At 36.0% G+C, this 22,901-nt stretch overlaps 2 protein-coding genes and 1 long non-coding RNA gene across 6 annotated transcripts; 1 reads left to right on the forward strand and 2 right to left on the reverse strand.

The window, feature by feature from the left end:
* Positions 1 to 6,093: 6,093 nt before the first annotated feature.
* On the reverse strand, positions 6,094 to 8,211 carry LOC114822117 (uncharacterized). Its single transcript, XR_011577467.1, has 2 exons — positions 7,530 to 8,211; positions 6,094 to 7,255 (listed from the first exon to the last, which is right to left on the reverse strand). It is a non-coding gene; the product is annotated as an uncharacterized lncRNA (long non-coding RNA).
* Positions 8,212 to 8,994: 783 nt separating this feature from the next.
* LOC103414085 (uncharacterized protein At2g33490-like) lies at positions 8,995 to 14,086 on the forward strand. 4 transcript variants are annotated; one of them, XR_011577239.1, is made up of 12 exons: positions 8,995 to 9,534; positions 9,752 to 9,824; positions 10,093 to 10,167; positions 10,340 to 10,401; positions 10,493 to 10,561; positions 10,751 to 10,779; positions 10,848 to 11,058; positions 11,145 to 11,390; positions 11,791 to 11,844; positions 12,352 to 13,339; positions 13,587 to 13,783; positions 13,991 to 14,086. XR_011577239.1 is itself a non-coding variant. In XM_029095466.2 (11 exons), the coding sequence occupies exons 1-11, from the start codon at positions 9,421 to 9,423 to the stop codon at positions 13,595 to 13,597; spliced, it is 1,932 nt and encodes a 643-aa protein (XP_028951299.1). In that variant the 5' UTR covers positions 8,995 to 9,420; the 3' UTR covers positions 13,598 to 13,791. The 4 variants fall into 4 exon arrangements, 2 of the variants coding, with proteins under 2 accessions (XP_028951299.1, XP_028951298.1); XR_011577238.1 differs by having other exon boundaries at positions 14,001 to 14,086; XM_029095466.2 differs by lacking the exon at positions 13,991 to 14,086 and having other exon boundaries at positions 13,587 to 13,791.
* Positions 14,087 to 14,267: 181 nt separating this feature from the next.
* Positions 14,268 to 17,243, reverse strand: LOC114821942 (leucine-rich repeat protein 1-like). Its single transcript, XM_029095467.2, has 7 exons — positions 16,725 to 17,243; positions 16,460 to 16,592; positions 16,001 to 16,072; positions 15,267 to 15,410; positions 15,025 to 15,096; positions 14,648 to 14,719; positions 14,268 to 14,528 (listed from the first exon to the last, which is right to left on the reverse strand). Exons 1-7 carry the CDS (start codon positions 16,801 to 16,803, stop codon positions 14,447 to 14,449), a joined length of 654 nt encoding a protein of 217 aa, XP_028951300.1. The 5' UTR covers positions 16,804 to 17,243; the 3' UTR covers positions 14,268 to 14,446.
* Between the last annotated feature and the right edge of the window lie 5,658 nt (positions 17,244 to 22,901).

The following is a 22,901-nucleotide window of genomic DNA, read 5'->3' on the forward strand; positions in this document are numbered from 1 at the left end:
CACTAGGTGTAAGAGGGGTGTCATTCTGTGTGTTGTGGTTTCCTTCGCTCCCCATGTTGAAGAGGGATGCCTGGTTAAAAGAAAGTGTACGAATGGTGGAAACCAGCTTGACAAAGCTGAATAGAGTGGGAATAAGTGTCGTTTCCACAAACGGCGCCAAATGTTGATGCACAAAATCAGTGAGGACCTTGGTACAACAGAAAGTGTTAAGTTTGTGACCTTCGCTAGATTGCTCCGGTCACTAGTGTGGATAAGTATGTAAAGGGATAGGGATAGGGAAGCAAACACAAGATGTACGTGGTTCACCCAGATTGGCTACGTCCACGGAGTAGAGGAGTTCTCATTAATTGTGAAGGGTTTCCACAAGTACATAGGTTCAAGCTCTCCTTTAATGAGTACTAGTGAATGATTTAGTACAAATAACATTAGGAAATATTGTGAGAGAATGATCTTTATTTATAGAAGAGAGTTTCTAGTTTCATTCTGACATTGACACGTGTCGTATTGTGATTAGCTTATGATGTTGACACGTGTTGCGCTATGATTGGCTTCTGATGTCGACATGTGTCGCGCTGTGATTGGCCTCCTGATTGTAGGGAAACTCTTCTAAGTCCTTGACGGTATAACGTTGACCGGTGCTCAGTAGTTTCGGGATTAGTCAAGTATGGTACAAACATATGTATATGCTTATATTCTGATTCTGGGAAAAATTATACATGTTTTACAGCGAGGGGTTAGTATTTTGATAAATGAAATGATTTTGTAAAATATTTGTTTTTGCCCACTCACGTTTTCTGTTTTGCGCTTCTCCAGGTTTTAAGTAAGCTTGCTGTTGGTGGCTTGAGGACGTCAGCAGTTCTGACTTATCTAAATAATAGTAGGACATTTCTGGTACTGTATAACTAGTACATGTCCTACTGGACTGCACTTAGACTTTATGCTCTAATAGGAGTGTTCACTGTTGTAACTAACTCCTATCACTTTCTGTTTAGTAGTGCACTCTAGTAATTTGATTTTTAATTATTCGTATATTTCTTATCTTTATCGCTTTTGCACTGTGTACATGGCTACGTCACTCTCACGTGACGGCCAGCATGCCTTGATCTCAGTTGGGGTGTGTCAGGTTTGGTACTGGTACCGTACAATATCCCACTGAATTAAATAGGAATGTATGTATTTAATGAAAAAGGGTAGTGATGTAACCTACTCCTATTTATAGTTTATATATTGACACGCTTTTAATAGACATTTGGCACTAATTTTATAATGTATTTCAACGATCTGAAATGTTTATATTTTAGTACATTATTTGTAGATCATTCTTGGAAAAAATCTACCAAATCCAAAACCATTAAGACATTCATTAGTAGTGAAGAAAATAAACGAATATGATTCTACAAAGAAACACTAAATTTAATCAAATGGTCATATTTTGCTTCAGATTGATTGATTTTTGTTAGACATACTCTTTGAGGCAACATATAAAGATTGGTTAGATTGTTGAAATACATAACAAAATGACCCCACAAAAAACATGTGTCAAGCTGTGTATCCAAATCCTACCCTTATAGGTGTGTGTGAGACTCGAAAAAGCGCGTGTATTCCCAAATTCTAACTATGTTTTTGAGGTCTTGGGATGGAACAGCTGACCGCGGCGGCGGTGGACTGGCTGGTTGACAAACTTCTCCTCCACAGACACATATATAAACCCGCATGCACGGAACATGATAGTTACATGCCGCAATAAGTTCCAATCAACTCTTTATTAATAAAATATTATCATATAATTTATGTTTATTTACTTATATACGTTGTTTATACAAATAATGTACTTTTATACGTCGTTAAATTAATACGAATTTGATTAAATATATTCGAATGTGAATTTTCGACGACGACTTTCTGAACCTAATAGCATTATTTCCAGCTGATTTGCAAGACTGCATGAATTTCGTTAGGGGTAGTTATCGTTTGTCGATAAAGCGTGTGATGATAATTTGTAAATTGGACCCAAAATTACAATCAAAACAGTGTGGAAAACGATCAATCATAGTGGTATGTAGATGATTTTCGTCGAAGGGGAGATGTAGCCTGGTAAGCACACACCAACTAGTGAATTTTGATAGAATGATAACGATGTGAGCAGTGGCAAGGCTAGAAATTGTTGGGTGAAGGGGCGAAAATTTTCGAATCCTTACCTCCAATTAGTAAACCGTTTCTCAGTGAAGCCATCACTTCCATCATTTCTCGCTTTATCAAAATCACATTTGAAAAGTAGCAATAACGGCAAAATGCTACATCTTTTGCTATATTGTACTTCAATCACTCAAAATTATCAAACTAACGGGTGATAAAACATCGATTGTACTTCCCCATAACTTATAGTATCATTCCATTACCTAAATGTATAATGAAAGGAAAAAGTCACTTAATCCTAGATAGAGTCTACTACAAGTAATAACTAATTCGACCAACAATTCAGCTAATTAATATTAATAATTATATAATTTTATTAATAATTAACAATTAATTTATTCAAGAATCAACAATTCAATTAATCAATAATCAACAGTTAATTTCATCAATAATCAACAATTCATTCGTCAATAACCATACAATTCATATCAATTAAACAAAATTTTATATTAAACTATCAATTAGGGATAATTAAATTTATAAAAAAAATTAGATATTTACATTAAAAGTGGCTATGGAAGTTGGCTTGGAAGATGTTGGCTTCTAGGCTTCGAGGCTCCTTGGAATGGAAGGTGGAAGCTGCTGGCTAAGGCTTGAAGGCTTGAAGCTGGAATGGAAGGGGACACAGATGAATGGAAGGTGGTCTCCTTATCTTTTCAACTTTCAATGATCACACAGCGCCATTTTTAGCTTCTCACTATTTTTTTTAGTACGCCGAAACGATGTCGTTCTGCTTAAGGTTTCTTTTTCATAAACCCAGGTCCAAAAGAATAGACATCCGCAGCGCAGCAGCATGAAGGAAAGGGGATGGTTTGCAGGTTTTCCGACGATCTAAAGGGGGCAGCAAGTTGCTGCTGGGCATCATTTCCGGCGAGAGGACCGCCTTTCCTTGCGCCTATGTAACTTCGCCCCTGGATAGAGGGGCTGTGTTTTCTAGGAGGGGCAGGGCCGGTCTAAAGATTTTTGAGGCCCGGGGCGACATCACAAAATGTGCCATCATTTAATATAAGAAAATTATTTGTTTTCACACGTAAGGCATCGATAAAATTATACTTAGAAAAACACTTCAAACTAAATCATTTAGAAACACCGAAAAACTAATTTATTTTGTATCGTGAAAAGGAAACAAAAAAACTCTAGGTTTACAAGTAGATAGATATAAGTTTTGTTTTCCATCTGAACTTTTAAAGTGTTTTTGTATGAATCGTGAGATGTTTTTTTTTATTTACTAACCTTGTCAATATGGGACTAAAAAAATAATGATGTTTTTTAGTCTTTAATTGATATGTATAAGTAATATATGGGTACTAAATTAAACTTTTTTATGACACATCATATGATTTGCAAATTTAGTCTAAAAATTTGGTCAATGCATTATTGTTTGTTGAAGATTAGACTTGAATTGGAATAAATGTTTTAAAAATAACAACTCACATAGCTACTAGCTACTAATTAAAAATAAATTAACAACTAAACAAAAATTCGTAAAAATTGAAAAGTAAATAAGCACACATGGTGATTTGAACCCAAGACCTCCTTATTAATTTCAAACAATAAAACCATCATTTCTAGTTAAATTTCTTTGTCATTAAACCAAATTTTATAAATGTATACTCTTATGAAAACATATATAAATGTACCACCCTAATAATTTTGATGCCCCCAATTATTTTGGGCCATGGACGGTCGCCCTGCCTGCATTGGGCCTAGGTTGGCCCTGGGGAGGGGAGGGGCTGAACCTGCGCTGGGGCTGTGTTTTCCGGCGAGGCGCCACTCCTCGCCTTCACGTGGCTTCGCCACTGGATGTGAGGATTTGAGCTGTCACTAAAAGTAGGTATGAACTTGTTATTCATGACAATCGGACTTGAGACCTGTCATTTATAAATGAAGAAAAAAAATATGATTTTCGCACGTATGTAGTTATATGCAGTGGGGGATGTACAATGGGACAAAGGTGGTCACAGGACCACCTAGGATTTGAAAAATATACATTTGAAGGTCTTTTGAGAACCCTTACAATGTTTAGTATAGATCATTTTTGTGCTCACCATCTAGACATATCTCGACATCACTCAGCAGGTTGCATCGAGAACACTCGATAACACTCCTCAAAGTGCTTCGGTATATGTTGATATCTGTTGACATGTGTGCAACATAGTTTGGTTGACGGCAACAAGCCCAACAAGTGTTCGACGAAATGTTTCAGTGAATAAACTGAAATTTTTTTATGCACTTCGCACTCTGTTTCTTTTAAAAAACTTAGATCTTTAATGCTGAGGCCCCTAATGTTCAAATCTTGGATCCGCCAATGGTTATATGTGGATGATTTATCTCCTTAACACTACGTAACCAAAAGCAAAACACAAAATGATTGATTTTGATGTTTCATATGAAGGTGCATGGCATCCACAATACCACAACACGTTGTCAAAAGCATGCATGGAATGATGAGATAATAGAGAGACTTGAGACCTGCCCCTTAAGAAACGCGCATATATATTTGACCCAAGCAAGGTCTTTGCTGTATTTCCCAAATTCCACCACCGATTCCTTTCCCTTTGGCTTTTGGTACTCAACTCGCTCACGGGCTCGCCCTCACCACCTTTGACGCCGCTATTTTTTCAAACGCACACGCAATTTTACCCTCAATAGGTGTTCCAAGCAAAGGTAGTACAAATAAATTTGATGTTTTTCTTGGCAACTCCCAAAATATATATATCCTTGGTTTCAAATCGAGAAGGTTTTATGCTCGTGTTGTCTAACATTTGTATTTATGTATTAAATAATAATATTTTTAGTACAATGATAATCTATGTTAAGGGTTGATGCTTTTAAGTTTAAGTCAGATAATTGGTCATTAATAATAAAATAAAACTAATGAAAAAAAACTTGAAAACTTTGAGTTTTAGCGATAATGACAAAATAAAGGATAAAGTGAACAGTACCATGTTTGACTTTTTAGTGTGAAAATGTAATTTTTCGTTAAAGTGAATAGTACCGCGGATTTTTCGTTAAAACTCCCTAATAATAATTAGTTATCGAACTCGCCATCAATGTGGGTCAAATCTGAAATCTCTCACCTACAAATGGAGATAGATACTACTAGCTAAGAAAATGATAAACACACATCATTTTTCTATTCTACACACTCTTTTAATATGTTTGTTGTTTCCATTTGATTCATTCAATCTGATGATCATAAATAAAGAATAGTTTTATTTTTGAGCTATACAATGTTGATTGAATATTTTCGCCACTTTAGGACACCCTTGGGCTATACACCTTATTTTGCTTCGTCCCTAATTTTTTTTATGTGGATTGAATAAGAATCAATTACAATCAAGTGAAATAAAATTTAAAAGTTAATTTTGTTGGAATTGGGGTTAAAATGGTTATGTGAAAATCAGATCTCATACTACTATACTATAATACTAATAACATAATAATATTATTACTTAGACCAGGTTGCTTGAGGTGAGTGATTCCTATTTTCTAAAAAATAGAGACTTTGTCAGGTCCACTTGAATTTCAATGATATGAACCTTTTATTTTTAAGTCTTTCCTAAATAATCATTTTTACGAAAAATCATCCAAGTAAAAAAACAATATCAATGTTCGGTTAAATGGTTGTCATTTTAGTGTTTCTTAGAAGCACCGTAATAATATATTTTCTTCACTATAATTTTAAATGTCTTAATAGTTTTAAAATGATTTTTTTTCCAAATTTTGTCTATTAATTGAATAATTTATCAAAAAAATGCCCAAAACTCATGGGTTGAATTAGACTTATTAAAATTGAAATTAAGATTGTTTTAGTAGGCATGCTAGATGACACACCCCAACCGGAGTCAAGGCATGGTGGCTGTCGCCCTGAAGGTGACGTAACCAAAGTGTGAATGATGTAAAAGTGTGAATAAATTAAAACCGAAGTTAGAACATATTTAAACTAATAAAGTGAGTGTGCAGTAGCGGGTAGAACCCATAAACTACAACTGTTCAGAGCATAGATAAAATAAGCAGTGCAGACGAAACTAAATAAGTACTTAGTACACAACCGGGAAAAGTCCCCTACATTTAAACAGGAATATGTCATAATCGCTGCTGATCCTCGCACACCACAAGGTAGGTTAGCTATATAGGACTTAGAGGGGCGAAAAACAGAAGGGTGAGTGGGCATAAAAATAAAGGTTTATAAAACATAGTTATTTTCCGAACATACTAACCCCTCGCTGTAAAACATGTATAGTTTACAGAAAATCATACTACGTATAGGTATGAAATCAAATATAAATCAACAGTAAATCAAGTAGTATGCCACACCACAATATCTCAACAGTAATATAAATAAAATCAGGTGTTCAATTGATATATACTAGCACATAAGTCATATTCGCCTAATGTGATCTGTACGATTGGCATGCTTATCAATCTATGCTAGCACACAAGTCGAAGTCGCCTAGTGTGACTTGTATGACATGACAGGGTGTATTAATATACACTATAATGCTACGATCACATGAAGACTGGCGATAATCGCGGTCACCTACGAGTCAGAGTCGCCTAATACGACCTGTACGACATGACTAGCACCTACTTGGATCCAAGGCTAGCGTGCAGTGCAGAGGTGAACATACACGTGAAGGACTGGCCCTGGCCCGGGGTGAGCACTAACACCAGGGTGCAGCAATGATGAGTAGACTACATGAATATAAGCATGCCATAATGATGCAATAATTCTAATCAATATATGAACTTACTTGAACTTACATGCGCATCTTGTAGGATTATTTTAGCATTTTACAACAACATTGATGAGCAGGTAAAATGTATATGAATATGCCATGACAATATATAAATCTCAACCACATAACATCATTTTAAAAATTTAATAAATCATGGCATAATATGCATAAATCAATTTAAAAGCATATATATATATATATATATATATATATATATATATATATATTTGAAAACAAAAGGCTCATTCACTGATACGTAGATGGATCGTAGCCCCCTAGCCTCGCTTGTCCTCGTACGTTCTCAAGGTAAGTCTCCCCTATATGTGAAACAACTAATAATAATTAGTTAATTAACACCTTCACTAAAAGCTAGGAAAGCTCCTCATATTTTGCTCAAATGAAAGGTTTAAATATATGAAAACACTATACTCGACATCATGGACCCGAATATGTCAAGCACTCGCCGGCCGGTGGCCGGACGCGCCCTCACGCGCGCCCACGCACAGGCCAGGGACTGAAAGAAGTCTGACGGACAATAGGAATATTCTGTCATAATTAATTGAATATTTCATTAAATAGTAACGGCGTTACCTGACGTCGTTAGAATATTCCGTCAACTTTGACGGAATATTCCTCGTTTTCTCCGATGAGTCTCACCATTGCTGGTGCCGCCGTCTGGTTTCGTTGGAAATTGGAAGATTTTCAAACCTTCATAACTCGCTTATTTCTTAACCATTTTCAACAAAGTTTATATGGAAATAGAGATCTTGAGGAGTAGAACAAGTCTATACCTTTCAAAAGCCTAAAAATGGACGAAAAATGGCCTGAAAAAGCCTCGCAAGTCTTGGCTTAAAACTCGACTCCTTGAAACCGTGCTTCTCGACGTTGTCTTCACTTCAAACTTAGCCTAGGGACTCCAGGGAGTTGTGTAGATGCTTCCACAACCTTCAAAATATCGTAACTCGGCTGGGATCACGTTGGAGCAAACTCTTCTGAGTCGGAGCTTCCAAGTTAGTGAGCCAAAACTCAACCACTTAAAGATCGATTTGTATTATGGGGTTCGTGAGGATGGGAGGATCACGATGGTGGTATTTTTAAGTTCGATTTGTGAGTGTTTGATGAAGGTCCTTGTAGTTGCAGAGAAGATGGAGGTACATGTGAGAGAAAGAGGAAGAAGATGAGATAGAGAATGATAGCTTCTCTGATTGGTTGAGAAGAGGTTTGAAGTGATGGTGTCTGATTGCGTGTGGAAAATGAGGGGAGAGTTTGATTGGTGGGGAGGGATTTAAAGGCACAGGTCCAATTTTAAAGAAGAAAACAGATAGGGTTTGTACAATCGTAATCAGATGAAATCTAACGTACCCTATCTGAAACAGTAATTTCCAGTACTAAATAATTAACGCACGCATGTACAACTCTACCCATTGCTAACGTACTTTAATGTAACGTAACTTTTTTGTTACAAATCTGATTCGAGTCTAATTTGTGCTAATGCGATCGTAACTACGAGTAAAATTTAATTACGATAGTGAGGAAAATAATTTAAAGTTGCATAATCACATCCACGTCACTTTGCCAACAAGGGTATAAATGTCAATTTACACACTCGAGGAGAAATTAAATAGAAAATTAGGATCAGGTTGTCACACTGGAGATAAATAGGTGTGTAAAAAGTGAAATATCCAAAACACCCTTGAATTTGAGGTTTCTTAAACGGAATGAGGTGAAGTAAGACCAAATTAGTTAAAAATGATAGTTATAACAAATAAAATAACATAAAATAAAAAATTTAAAGGATAAATTGAGACTAAATGACAGTTTCACAACCAGTCCAATTCATAAGTTAAGTTCATATAACATCATGGATTAATAATTGAACGTTGGCGTAACAATTGAAATACGGATAGGTATTTGATGATGATCGTAAAATTGTAGAGTAGTGCCAAAAGTGCAAATCATGTCTCAACTAAAAAAGAAGAAAACGAAAGCGAAAGCGAACGCGAATGCTGACGCACTGACGCGGTAGGATTCAATCCCGCTCACCATAATTTCATACCAGTTTAATTATTCTTCTGTAGAAGAAGACGAGTCAACGGAAAGATGGTCAACCTCGCTTAATTTTCGGATTAGCAGTTAATTTACCGCCACCCCAAGAGAAATAGACCAACTTCTCTTCTTCTTCTTCATCTTTCCGTTGGTCCTAATTTCCTTAATTGACCAACAAATTATTCTAATTTTCACATTAATTAATTAATCATAACCCAATTACAATCGTGATGATGATGTAATAAAGCACTTATTAAACATTTTCCACTTTATTATTAATTTGCCGGCTTAACATTTTAGCCTTCATTCGTATTAAACTTCTTCTTCTTCTTCCCATCGGCTGTTGAATTGAATTCGCGCATTTGCAGGAAAAGCTCAGAGCTTTGGGGAGACTTGTGGGGTAATTTTAATTCCGTGAATTCAAGAGGAAGGGCAAATGAAAACCTCTCTCAGAAAGCTGCGAGGTTTCGCACTTCACAAGCACGATGCCAAGGACTGGGGGGATCTCCGGCCGCTGCCGCAATTGGACGAGCTCGCCCAGGCTTCCAAGGTACGCCGCCGTCCCCCTCTTCGTTCCTTGCTCGGATATTACGACGACCCAAAACCAAAGCTTCTGACTTTACGACGCTCGATGCGTAACCCCCCCAAATTTCATCAAATTTGGAATTCTAGGGTTTGGAAGCAGGGCGGAGTTGGTTAGTTAGGTTTGAGAATCGGTGGTGGATCTGAGGGTTGACCTAATCTGAAAATTGGGTTTTTGATTGCAGGATATGCACGATATGAGGGACTGCTATGATAGCTTACTTTCTGCAGCTGCCGCCACAGCTAATAGCGCTTATGGTATTTCCATTTCTGTTTTTTTCTTTGGTTTGTTTTTTGTTGGTATAAAATTATCATTTTTCTTAACTTATTTGTATGACTTGTACACTTATTTGTATGACTTGTACACTTTTATAATGCTCATCAACTGTATTCTATATGAAACAACATTTATTAATTTTAGCTGATAATATTTGTTTCTGCATTCCTCTAATTGGGTTTCTAAATTTGATCATTAGAATGCTGATTTGAAGAATAGTATTCTTATACATTTCCAATTTGTTTATAGAGTTTTCGGAGTCGCTGCGAGAAATGGGTTCTTGTCTTCTTCAGAAAACTGCACTAAATGATGATGAAGAAAGTGGTAAGATCAAAAGTTCCCTATGCGGATATTTCTGAGTTATCTTCAAGTAGTAAGCAAACCGTTGGACTTTGTTTCTCCCCTCTGGCATCCTGGTCACCCACAACGTTTGTCTGGTCTATCAAATTTGAGAAAAAGTAACAAACCCGTTTTTTACTTGTCAATTCTCTTGCAGGTTCAGTTCTACTGAAGCTAGGGAAACTGCAATATGAACTCCATAAACTCGTTGATAGCTATGTGAGGCTTTATTGTTTTTTGTAAAAAAAAGTTTATGAAACCTTTCATTGAGTTTGCTTTACTAAACTTTTCATTGTTGTGCATACTGCAGCGCTCTCATATATTCCAGACAATTGCAGTTCCATCAGAATCTCTTCTGAATGAACTTCAAACAGTTGAGGTGTGTGCTTGTACTCGATCATTTAATAAGCTCATAGGAAGTGTTGTGTATGCATTTCTCGTGCACAAATTCTGCACAAGTGTATCCAATCTATGATGTAATTAACAATTTTACATGGGTTATTGCTTCTGGGTGCACATATTATTTGCATAATGTTAAAGTGATGTTTGTTCTTTGATGTTGATGCAGGAGATGAAACTACAATGTGATGAAAAAAGGTATTCCAAACAATATTTGCATATCTGTTTTTAGTTGAATGTCATCTCATATGGCTTATGATCTACAGAGATGTATATGATTTTATGATAAAGAGATACAAAGAAAAAGGGAGGTCAAGAGGTGGTGGGAAAGGAGAGAGCTTTTCTATGCAGCAAATACAATTGGCTCGTGATGAATATGATGAGGAGGCAACATTATTTGTTTTCCGGTTGAAATCTCTGAAGCAAGGACAATCTCGTAGTCTTCTCACGCAGGCAGCTCGCCATCATGCTGCTCAGGTTTTTATTTTTTGTTTCCTCCCATTTTTATTGTTGTTCATCTTAGTTAAAGTGCTCTTACTCCTTTTGTTTTCCTCTTGAAACAGTTGTCCTTCTTCAAGAAAGCACTTAGGTCTGTTGAGTCAGTAGAGCCACATGTGAAATTGGTAACTGAGAAGAAGCATATTGATTACGAGTTCCATGGGCTAGATGATGAAGGGGATGGTGACAACGATGATGATGAGAGTGATGACAATGATAGCTTGGGTGTGAATGATGATGGAGAATTGAGCTTTGACTTTGAAAAACATGACCAGGATCAAGATGTTTCTACTTCAAGAAACTCAATGGAGGTATTACTCCAGTGGAATTTACTTATGCTAAGCTGCACTTGTTCCCTTGAAAGGCATTTAAAATGGAATAAAACATAGAGCTGGTAGAACCAGCGGCACATGCATACAACTCATAAGCAAGACATGGACATATATATCTGTTGTGCAAATAATGGTGTATTATCCAGATGAATATGGAAGGAAAGAGTATAAAGAATAACCAGAGTTTGATTTTTCGTTTTGGTCTTTTGTCATGGCAAATGCTTCTATTGGTGTAAGCTAGAAAAATCTTATTCCCGAACCACTTTGGTAGTTATTGTTGTGGACGTGGTGACCTTGTTGTCATGTTTACCTTCAAGTTGCTGAAACATTTTGTCATGATTATTACGTTATTTTGACATGAAACTTATCTGTAATGCAGTTGGATCAGGCGGACATTACCTTTCCCAAAGTAGCACATGTGGAAGCTCTAAAGGTAAACATCTGCTCTGTTATCAATTCATCTGTTCTCAAATATTTCAGGTTTGTGTCATGCACTTTGTAATGCACTTAAAATGCATGGTTGGATTGGGTTGGTCCCATAAAAAATAAGACTATTATTGGAATTAATCTATCTATCATATCCTTTTGATTGATTGCATGAAGGTAAATGCCTGTAGTGGTATCTCTGTGCGGATAACTAGTTTTAGAAGTTCATGTATTTTTACCTAATCAACAGTGTCTTGGTAATATAACTTAAGGCTATACTGTAATCACCTATGGTTGTTGACTGGTTTGGTTCTTGCATGTTTTCAGCTCTGCCCATCACATGCTAAATGTACAACAGTCAAACTTCCATTATGCAGTTGTAGAAACTGTTAAACTTTTTACTATGCTAAATTCCGATGTGGATGACTTTTTGTTTATTTATTTGTCTTGAAAATGCTTCACATTTCTAATTTGTTGTAGCTTACATGTCTTGTATCGTTTTACCTACTTCCAGGACAGACTCCACAGGAATTCATTTTCATTTAAGCGCAGGGGAGTCAGCCAATCAGCTCCGCTCTTTGCTGAAGCTAATTTAGATCGAGCTGAAAAAATGAGACAGAGGCAGCCATCATTCTCACAGAAGTTCCACTCATATGTACTACCAACACCAATTGATAAGAGTCCAATTTCTACTGGATCAGGTATGCCAGTGCCCCACACTGTACAGACAACTTTAAGTGAGCGAACACAGAATTTGTGGCATTCATCACCCTTGAAACCAGGGAATGAAAAGATGGGAGAGAAGAGAGTTGCTGGAACCAATTTTACAAATGTGCCGTCGGTACTCAAAGAGAGCAACAATATTATAGCACCTTATCGATTACCCCCTCCTCTCCCAGGTCAGGTCCTGTTTTTGGGGCAGGATCCACTGGTTGCCTCTGACTTAAAAAAAATGAAAAGGCAAGCATTCTCAGGTCCATTGACAAGTGAGCCATGGGCTTCCAAACCTACCCCCTCGGTCCAGCACCAATTGTTTTCTGGACCTATTTTGCCCAATCCAGGGTCTCAACCTCTGTCAACTTCACCTAAAGTGTCTCCAAATACTTCGCCTACTTTTATGTCCTCTCCTAAAATAAGTGAACTTCATGAGCTTCCTAGGCCACCAGTAGCCTCCAAGGCTCCAAGACGTGTGGGTTTAGTTGGTCATTCAGCTCCCTTGGTGGCCAGACGACAAATGCAATCAGCAACAAATAAACCAGTGGTGTCACCCAAAGCAGCTCCTCTGCCAAAACCTCCTCGGGTCCTTGCTCGTAGTCACTCTATACCTACAAGGGATCATACAGTGGGGGAGTTCCATGTAACTGAACCACAGGAAGCTTCCCCTACCCCCATTCCTGAAATGCCAGACAATTCACCTCCTTTGACTCCAATAACCTTACCTAACACAGCTAAGCCACTGTCACCCAGCTCTGAGATTGTCACGCGGGCTGTTCAATTCAGAGGTAAGTTGAACATTCTTATACCCTTTCTTTTTTATGCCGCCAAATATGAAGTTGAGGTGGTGTTCTATTTTTTTTTTTTAACCAAAGGTGGTGTTCTATTAGACTAACGCTATTATGCACTTCATGACTGAACAGCAACTTCTGGGACTAAATATTTATCAATTTATCATGCACCTTGTTCTTCAATTACTGTTCTTGTGGCACCGAATTACTTGTTTCTAAGTCGAAACATATTCGTTGAATGCAGGCGGAGATTGATTAAATTCACCGGCGGCGACATTTGTTTCTAACTAGGCAACAAACTGTTGTGGGGAGGTTCAAAAGATTGCGGTCTCTTCCACATCTAGAGGTGCACAGATGTAAATGTATCTTTATTGATGATATTTGTTGATTTGTCAGTTTTAGTATCTATTTGCACAGATGTAAATATATCTGAGGAATTTTGTAATTCATCCCCGGACTTGGATTCTCTGCCCTCCCATTTCGGTGCCCTCCTGTTTTGTGTGGTCACGGTTAATCCATACTAACATTTTATATTGTTTTTTATAAAAATAATAAGACAAAAAAAATAGTAATATAAAATATTGACGTGGCTTAACCGTGACCACACAAACAGGAGGGCACGGGAAGGGCACCGAATTGGGAGGGCAGAGAATCCAAGTCCTTCATCCCCAGCAATCAAGTGTTTACTCATTTTTTTATGTAATCGTAGATTGAGAATTCTTTTATATAATCGTAGGTTCAGAATGATTATGTATTTTGGCAACAATAGGGGTGATAATTTCGGACGAGACTAACACGATTAACAATAGGGGTGAGAATTCCGGACATGACTAACATGATTTAACACCCACTTTCATTTTTCGACGAGTAAAAGATACCCATCGACAAAAGTAACCAGGCTCAAATGGAGAATATCTGTGCTGAATTAGTGTGAAGACTCTCTTGATGTAGTAATTAAGTTGTAGTAATCACATTGATTAGTGAAACACAAAAACCCCTTCCCATAGATTAACGGATTATCTAAATACAAGTGGAGATTCCCAATTGGTAAATGGCAACCCTTTGTTGCCTTTTGGGTAGCAGTAGTAGTGATGGTGGCACACATCATTTGCAGCTTCCTCTGGTACTATCATATCTCACAAATCCCATCAGTTCTGGCCCTTCCAATCTTGGGTTATTCTTGAAACTGCACCCAAACAAACAGTAAAGACACAAAACCCACTAAGAATCCAGCCTCCAAAGTCCAAACAAAGAAAGAAAAATAAAGGTTTTAACTTTTATTAATAATGTTTTTGTGTTAGTCACCTTTCTTCTGAGAAATTGGAGAAGGAGCCTGTGGTTGGGAAAGTACCACACAAATCGTTGTTGGATACATCACTGCACAAGTCATTTAATTTAATGTAACCCTAATGAGGTTAGAAGGAGAAGGAAAGGAGAAAGGATCCTCGCCGGATATTCTTTGTAAGAACCCCGAAGATTTTTCAATCACATTTGTTCATCGTGCATCGTACGGTCAATTTTCAATAGGTGCTATTTATATTCAATTTTAAATTAAAAAATTTACAATGATTTTTTACCGCACGATGTACGAAGAACGAATGTGATTTAAAGATTCCCAGATCCTCACAAAGGAAAGTAATGAAAGGGTAATGTGGGGAATATTGCATAGAGAAATGACTCACAGTATCTTGAGGCTTTGAAGTTTGGTAAGCTCTCTAGGTATGCTTCCAGTCAATCTGTTATCATTCAGCCTCCTGCATGCAACTTACTTACATGAGCTACTAAGCAAAGGGTATCTTTTGATACAGAAAGTCGTCCATGTACGAGTGGGTAGATTCCAGCCGTTGATCAATGGCTGAAATAACCTAAACGCACACTTGAGCATGGGCGACTGACCCGTTGTCTCAGATAAATTATTGCTTACAAGAATTTAAGATTGGAGAGGTTGGATAGGGAGGGTGGGATGGACCCAGAGAAGTTATTGTGGTAGAGATCCAAGCTCACAAGGCTCTTCAATCCTCCAAGTTGTTCTGGTATAGATCCCATCAAGTTGTTCATGTACAATTCCCTATAATGCGTACAACAGACACACACCAACCAATACTTTCTGTCAGTCACTAAAACTAAATGCTCTCACTGATCACAAAATACAGGAAAATCTAGAAATATATCATTAAATTCCAAAATTAATGGTGCATGATGATGGTCCATAATCCGACGGTGATGGACTGTCTGGCTGGTGGGGTTGGTGACATTGATAATTTATTCGGAAACAGATCCTTTCCTGATCTCTTCTACCAATGCTCCCGGATTAAGTGATTCGGATCCTTAAAATTTGATCAAATGGTTAAAATTATTATAATTTTTAAAAGGATCTATATTTTTAGTCGTTAGATCAAATTTTAAAGATCTGAATTACTTGATCCGAAGATCTTGGGAAGAGATCCAGAGAGAATCTCTTAAATTCCACCTCATATCGATTGAAGTTTTTTTATTAATCAATAAAAGCTTCACCAGGTCCACACTACAGCGGCTCACTTCCAAAGAAACAAGAAAAGTAAGAAAAACGAAAGGGAGCTACTCTCGACACTTTAGAAGAATGCATGGCGATTTTTTTTAGTGCTAATAACGATTTTCGAATAAAATTGTGAGACTCACAGGTACTGAAGGCGCTCGAGCCTCCCCAACTCGGGTACAAGATTGCCCGACAGGTTTGCATTTCCAAGGTCTCTGCAACACATTATTTTAAGCACTAATTACTTCATCTGTATAGTAAATACATGATTAAGCTTAAAATACTAACAAGAATTGCAACCCAAGCAAAAAATTTAAATAACCAAGAAATTAAGCTTAATAGGTTCATGCTAATTTGCGTTCAAACCAACATAATTAAAAAAAAAAGAAAAAAAAAAGAAGATGAAAAAGCAACAACCTAGCTCATTAATGTAAAACAAGTAGAAATCTTTAGAGAATCTAACAAGCAGATACAAGAAAAGTACACAACATATCTAAGCCAAAACTATAATTACCAAAAAGTAAAAATAAAGAAAAACTTGAATCAAATTTTACAAATAATTGGAAGGAAAAAATAAGAAAGAAAGGGAGTAGATGAATTACAGTCGAGTAACCCGATTGTCGCCGTCGCAGGTGACATGAAACCAAGTGCAGGGATCAACCAAGGTCGGATCCCAGCTCTGCAGAACACTGTTCGGATCCTTCACAGCTTGTCTCAAAGCATACAAAGCATCTCCTGATCATTCCATTACAAGGGTTTTAACACATTAATTAATTGGAGTTAACATAATATATAGTCTAAAAACATGTGTTTAAGAAAGTGATTAACTAATAAACTTAAACAGTTAAACTTGTTTTGCATGTTTACCTTCTAGGTTTGCAGTTGCGGGTGACAGTAGAACAAGGGCAGCAGCAACAAGATGAAGCAGCAAAACCCAGATCGCCATTTGTGACAGAGAAGCTTATTATTTGAGAGTTGGGGTTGAAACTTAAAAGATGAGCTTACTGGACCTAAAAAGATTCAGAGAGAGGGTTCTGATTTATGAGAGAGTGAGTTTTTACTTCTTCCTCCAAAGCACAAAGCAAGGAATCAAAATTTGGTGGGGGAATTTATAGAGCCCATAAAAAGGAGAAAGTTTTCATTAAGAAGGTGAGATTTTTCATGTGTTTAAAATACCGGTGTTACGCTATATGTTATTATATAATTAGATTAAACACTTAAAAAAACTTTTTTTAATTGTATAATGATACGTAGTATACCATTTTATGTTTCGGCACATGTCATTGTACAATTGAAGAAAAAAAATTTCAAATGTTCCTCTAATTATATAATAAAATATGATGTTTATCACCGTACTCGAGTCAGATTGAAAAATCTCTCTTCTTTGTGCAAGGAAATGTAATTACCAAAGCTTTAGTGGCGTGGGACTTTGTATGGTTTTCTCTTTTTTATTCTATATCCTTATGTATAAAGCCAAGGGCTTAATGAACAGTGTTTCTTTTTTGGTGTCACAAGCTTCATTAAAAAGAGGGGGTGTGATATCCACACACCCTTTTTTACTTCTCCCACACCTTTTGGGTTTTCGACCGTCGGATTGGATGAATTGAAGAAGATCAACGGACAAAAATTAACAAAGGGTGTGTGAGAAGTAAAAAGGGGTGTGTGGATAGCACACCCCAAAAAGAATTGGACAAAAATGCCTCTCAAACAAAAAACTTCAAAAGCAACCCAAAATAATGCATCAAATGTGGCATGAGTATTTTCGTCATTTTAACAGTGTTTTTTTAATAACTAAATTTTTTTGTACAATTTTTTTTTAATAATTAGTACCTCACAATAGGCTAATAATAATGTGATTTAATCAGTTGTTCATTAAATATTATTTTCTCTATTTTTAAACACGTTCAGAATATCTTAAGAGGCTTGTAATGTCGGTTATAATAAAGGTATTTCGAACGCGAATAATAATATAATTAAATTAGTTGTCAAATGATTTTTTTTTTAGCAAACGATATTATCTACACTAAGGGAGAGGGGGTGGGCTTAGCCTCCCAATAGGTTAGTAATAATGTGATTCAATCAGTTATTTATTAAATATTATTTTCTCTATTCTTAATATAAATTCAATAGAGATTGATTATATTATGTGGATTCAGCTGCTTTAATTGGTTTATGAGAGGTTTCTTCTAGCATGATCTAATATTATTCATTTACTTCAAATATTTGACTTTTCTTTTGTCAATTTACCCATATAAATACATTTAAAACGTGTAAATCGTGCATAGCACGCAGTCATTCAAAAATCACGCGCGTGCATGAAGGTTAGTATTTATATTCTTGCTCGTATTGTTCATTAGATACCCCTATCTTTTTCTCAATAAGACAAATCTGCCCATCTCACTTTTCCTTTTATGTTTTATTTTGGAGCTAACCTTTTGTCTCATTCCATTTGCCACAATTTGCAATCGAAATTGATCCCTAATTTCTAATTTTCTATAATCACGTGTTGTAAGTCGTATAATTTTCTAATTCAAGTGTTTCTTCGAACAAAAAAGGGATATATGTAATTTTGAAAATATTGCTTATACTATAGATGATCTAGTGGCAGTTGCTTTTAGTTACTCAAAGAAATTTTTGGGTTCTACTTATCCAGACATAAGGTATGATGAGTTTGATACGTACCTCATTTTATGGGTGACTTTATTGTGATGGCACAACCAAAAACGTATGTTAAATCTAATTTAATTTTTACAAACTATTTTTTCCTGCATGTTCTACTTATTTTTAACATTTGAATTGAATAAACCAAAGTAGTATAAAAAACACTAATAAACGAAAGTGGCATAAGAAAAGGGAGTGTCCCGAAATGATTTTGTTCCATTCGGACCATTCCCTCCCAATGTGTTCAATTTAATTTTCTATTTTTTTTTTATGTGTGAAACCTGACCATAAAAATGGACAGGGTAGAGGTTTGCGTGCATGGCAGCTTTGAAAAGAGAGATGGGTGGGAGAATCCAGACATATCTTTGAACCTCTGTCGGAACCAAACACAAGACTTAACACTTGAGGGACGGACTCACACAACACAACTGCAGGGACGTCCCCATAAAGTTACAAAAACTGTTTACAGTAGTGCAGTGCGTAAGTATTGAAGGATGATGATGTATCATTATCATGTAAGATTACTGATGCCGCAACAGAAGGAGACTTGTTACAAACTGATACTTTGGTTTTTGTTTTATTCCCCAAGGTTAAAGCATAGATAGGGACAATTATAAAGAGCATATATATAAGCATTGGGGAATAATGCAACTTGGAAATCTGTGGTGGTCGGGAATACCTCTATACAGAGACTATATGCTTAATTTATTATTGTACACAGTAGGCAGATATAGTGCAGATTTGGATGAATATCAATACATATTTTATACCCAGATTCGGCATTGAGAGGCCTGCTTTTAAAGGAACATAGTTCCATTAGCATTACCAAAGTCAACCAAATTGCACCAAGCAAAGTTCTTGACCTGGGTTCATTTTCAACTCTAGAGAAGCTGTTTCGATTCTCAAGTATGCAAAAGGTGTTAAGAATAATGTGACTGTAAACAACTTAAAGAAAGAGGTACAATGAAAACTGATTTGCAAAATTTTGATTCATTGCAATCAAGAAAGAGATACATACCATGGCAGATTTCATTCATTATCAAGGATATTTGACATTTATATATTGGAGCAAATTCCCCACTACACAATTAATCACATAATTAGAGAAGTCAACATGGCCGTTGATGCTTTTGCCCTTGACACATAACTATAGTCAGTCTTGTATTTGGTTTTTTAATTTTTCTCATATTAATAATTTTTAAGTTACTTTTTGATAAGTTTGGAAATAGAATCTGTAGAGGATCCTATGTGTAAGTTTTTTATCTTTCAAAAAACTAAGAAAACTGATTGTAAATTGTGATTCTTATATATTCTATTAATTGAAATGAAAGAAGAAAACTGCATAATGCATGTTGACAAGAGATCAGTATAATTTTTTTTATTATTAAAAGCGATATCCTAAGCATTGATATGATCGCCACATGCAAGACATCAACATAGTGAAAATACATCATCTTGCAAAAGTCGACATAACACATAAAACATTGCTTTATACATAGACGGAAGGCCCTATAGAAACCCTAATTGGTGACCCAAACAAAATGAGAAACCCTAATTGCAACAATGGTTATACACACAGGTCGACCGTAGAGAAACCCTAATTGCTAATTATTCTAACAATATTGACAATATTGATGATTGAGCTTTGAGCCAATATCCACTGTTGGAGAAAGAACCCATATATACTTACAATCCAAGTTTTCGGTTCATTTATGTGATCACAAATACACAGTCGGCAGTAAGTTGTTTTGGAGTTAGTAATAATATATGGAGTATCTGGTCCACTCTGCGTCTAAGAATTATTACAAAGGTCTGGTGATTGTTGTAGGCATGCATGTGAAACTCGTCTTTTAATGGAATGGCTAGTGATAATATTAATAGGGGTCCATCTGCTAGTTTAAATTAAGAAGTCTTATCTTAGAACTTTTTAGTATGATTTGGAGTGTAGTACATATCAAAATTCTCATAAACATTGGATTTTTTATATATATTTTTTTTATCAAAGATTCAATAATCGAAAACACCAACAGCTTAAAATTCTAGTGGATACTATACTTCGGAGCATATTATAACTTTCGGTCTTATTCTATCTTCATGATGAGTCCATGACTTTTCATTTGGTTGATCCACGACAACATGTGCATGTGTGCTTTGTAGGGTTCCATTCATTACATGCATATAGAGTAATATAGAGATGGGTGGGTGAGAGTGGGACAAGGCAAAGACCTTCTTGTATTATAGACATTAGACATGATTCATGCATGGTCACTTCCTTCTCCTTAAAAGAAGTGATTTGACCAACCCAAAAGCACTTAAATCGCAAATCTTCCCCCACTTTATTTTTTCACTTCATCATAGAATTGGAGAAAGGTGGAACAAAGTAACAAACTATAAAAAAGCCATCCACTTAATCTTCTTCAAACGGAAAAAGCTTTCTATATATATGGACAATTGAGTGTATAATCACTACCTCACGAGTTTTGAATTGTCATAAAGTTTCCCCCCATTGTCCCGGTGACCTAAAAGCGAGACTCATGAATTAAAGATAGGATTTTGTTTTACTGATCTTGCGACTCACATTTATAAATATAATTCAAATAATAAATTTAATATATGTGAAATTCACATATTAAAAATGTCATCAGCAGTAAATAAGATTCAAATAGTAGTAGTCATTCAAATAAGTCTGTAATTTATCAACACAATTCAAAAGTGAAGAGAGAGAGGATCCTCACCGGTTTCTTTTTGTGAGGATCCCGAAGATCCTCCACTCGCATTCGTTCATCGTACATCGTGCGGTAAGTGTTTGTTAAGTACTGTTTATATTCAATTTTAAATTAAAAAAATTTTACAATGATTTCTGACTGTATGATGTGCGATGAACGGATGTGATTGGAGGATCTCAAGATCCTCACAAAGAGGATCGAGGATCCTCCTGGAAGTAAAGATACGCGTTTGGCAGTAGGGATTTGATTTTTGAGATTGAGGTGGAGGGTCATGATCATGATGCATGATCCAGTTGATTAGTTAAATTGAAGAGAAGGAAGAAGAACAACAAAAAGTATCTTTATGATAGTTTTGAATGATGCCTCATATTTGACTGAGTGACATGCTAATGAAAAAGGCAAACAGTTTCCCGCTGCTTTTGACCTTCCCTACTCAAAATTTGATTTGTAGTTATGTACTTTATTTGCTTTAGATTATAATGCTTGCTTGATCATCCAAAGTCACCTTTGCTAGTTGTCAATGGGGTCTCTTTAGTTCACATTTCAGAATGAAAATAAAACAAAGCAAAACAGATTAAGGTCGATTTTTATTATTCATCAAGTTCACATCTTACGTCACATTTAGTGAAAAATTAATTTTTTTTCTTTTTATTTTTATACTAAAAGAAACTAAGAATACACCATACAACACAACCAGTCCCAGCCATCACAATTATATTGATCCGCATTCACAACTCAAACTCACATAGTCAAACATGTATGTATTTTGGAGCTGCAACAGAAAAATGACCATTATATTATTGTCAATATAGTTGCTGATATGTATAATCAAGGTTACACATACAATACATATAAGATTAAAATTTTGACCTAGAAGCCGATGAAGAAGCTATGAAGCCATGATCTTCCAAAGCTGACGTTCACTCCTCTATCAGTTTTTCAATCAACTAACAATAAGTTTTAGTTCAAGAATGAGTGGGATAATAAGTAGATGCCACCTTTATATAGACAAATAATTCCTATGATTCTTCTATTAGAATCCTTGTAGGAAACCAACATTTGTCTCCTAGTTTTAATATCAATGAGTAATTTAGGATTCAATTTCAATTTTAATCGTATGTAAACTAGAACATCCAAACCTCTTCCAATATGACTTTTCTAAACTAATTTGAACTCAAACCTAGTCCAATAAGACCTTTCTAAATAACATAGGCTTAAGTTTATTGGGCTTTCGGAATCCCAAGTTTTATGTTGGTATTCTAACTCGCCATCTTCTTTTATTTCAGAGCTTCATGATATTGTATTATTCTTGTAATTGTAGTCCCTTTAATACATGCCAATAAAGAAGAAAAGAGTAAGCAGCGGATCAAACTGACTCAGCTATAGAATTTAAACTAAGATCAATAAAAAATAACTTCGTAGTAATAATATACGTAGTAATTTGTTTGATTACTTGTTACCAAAACTTCCAAGGGAGGCTAATTAGTGGAAGGAATTTGCAGCAATAGCAAGGTGTTGAGTTCAATGTCAATAAAACCACTTACACCCTTGTAACACGGTACCAGCTGCATGGATTTGGCGACGTTGGATTCCAGTCCTGGAGGACATTTTTTGGGTCGGCTAACTTCATTTTCCAGACATTAGAGCATAGCTTCCG

Source organism: Malus domestica, chromosome 16 (genome assembly GCF_042453785.1).
Source record: "Malus domestica chromosome 16, GDT2T_hap1".
In the NCBI taxonomy this organism is placed as follows: Eukaryota; Viridiplantae; Streptophyta; class Magnoliopsida; order Rosales; family Rosaceae; genus Malus; species Malus domestica.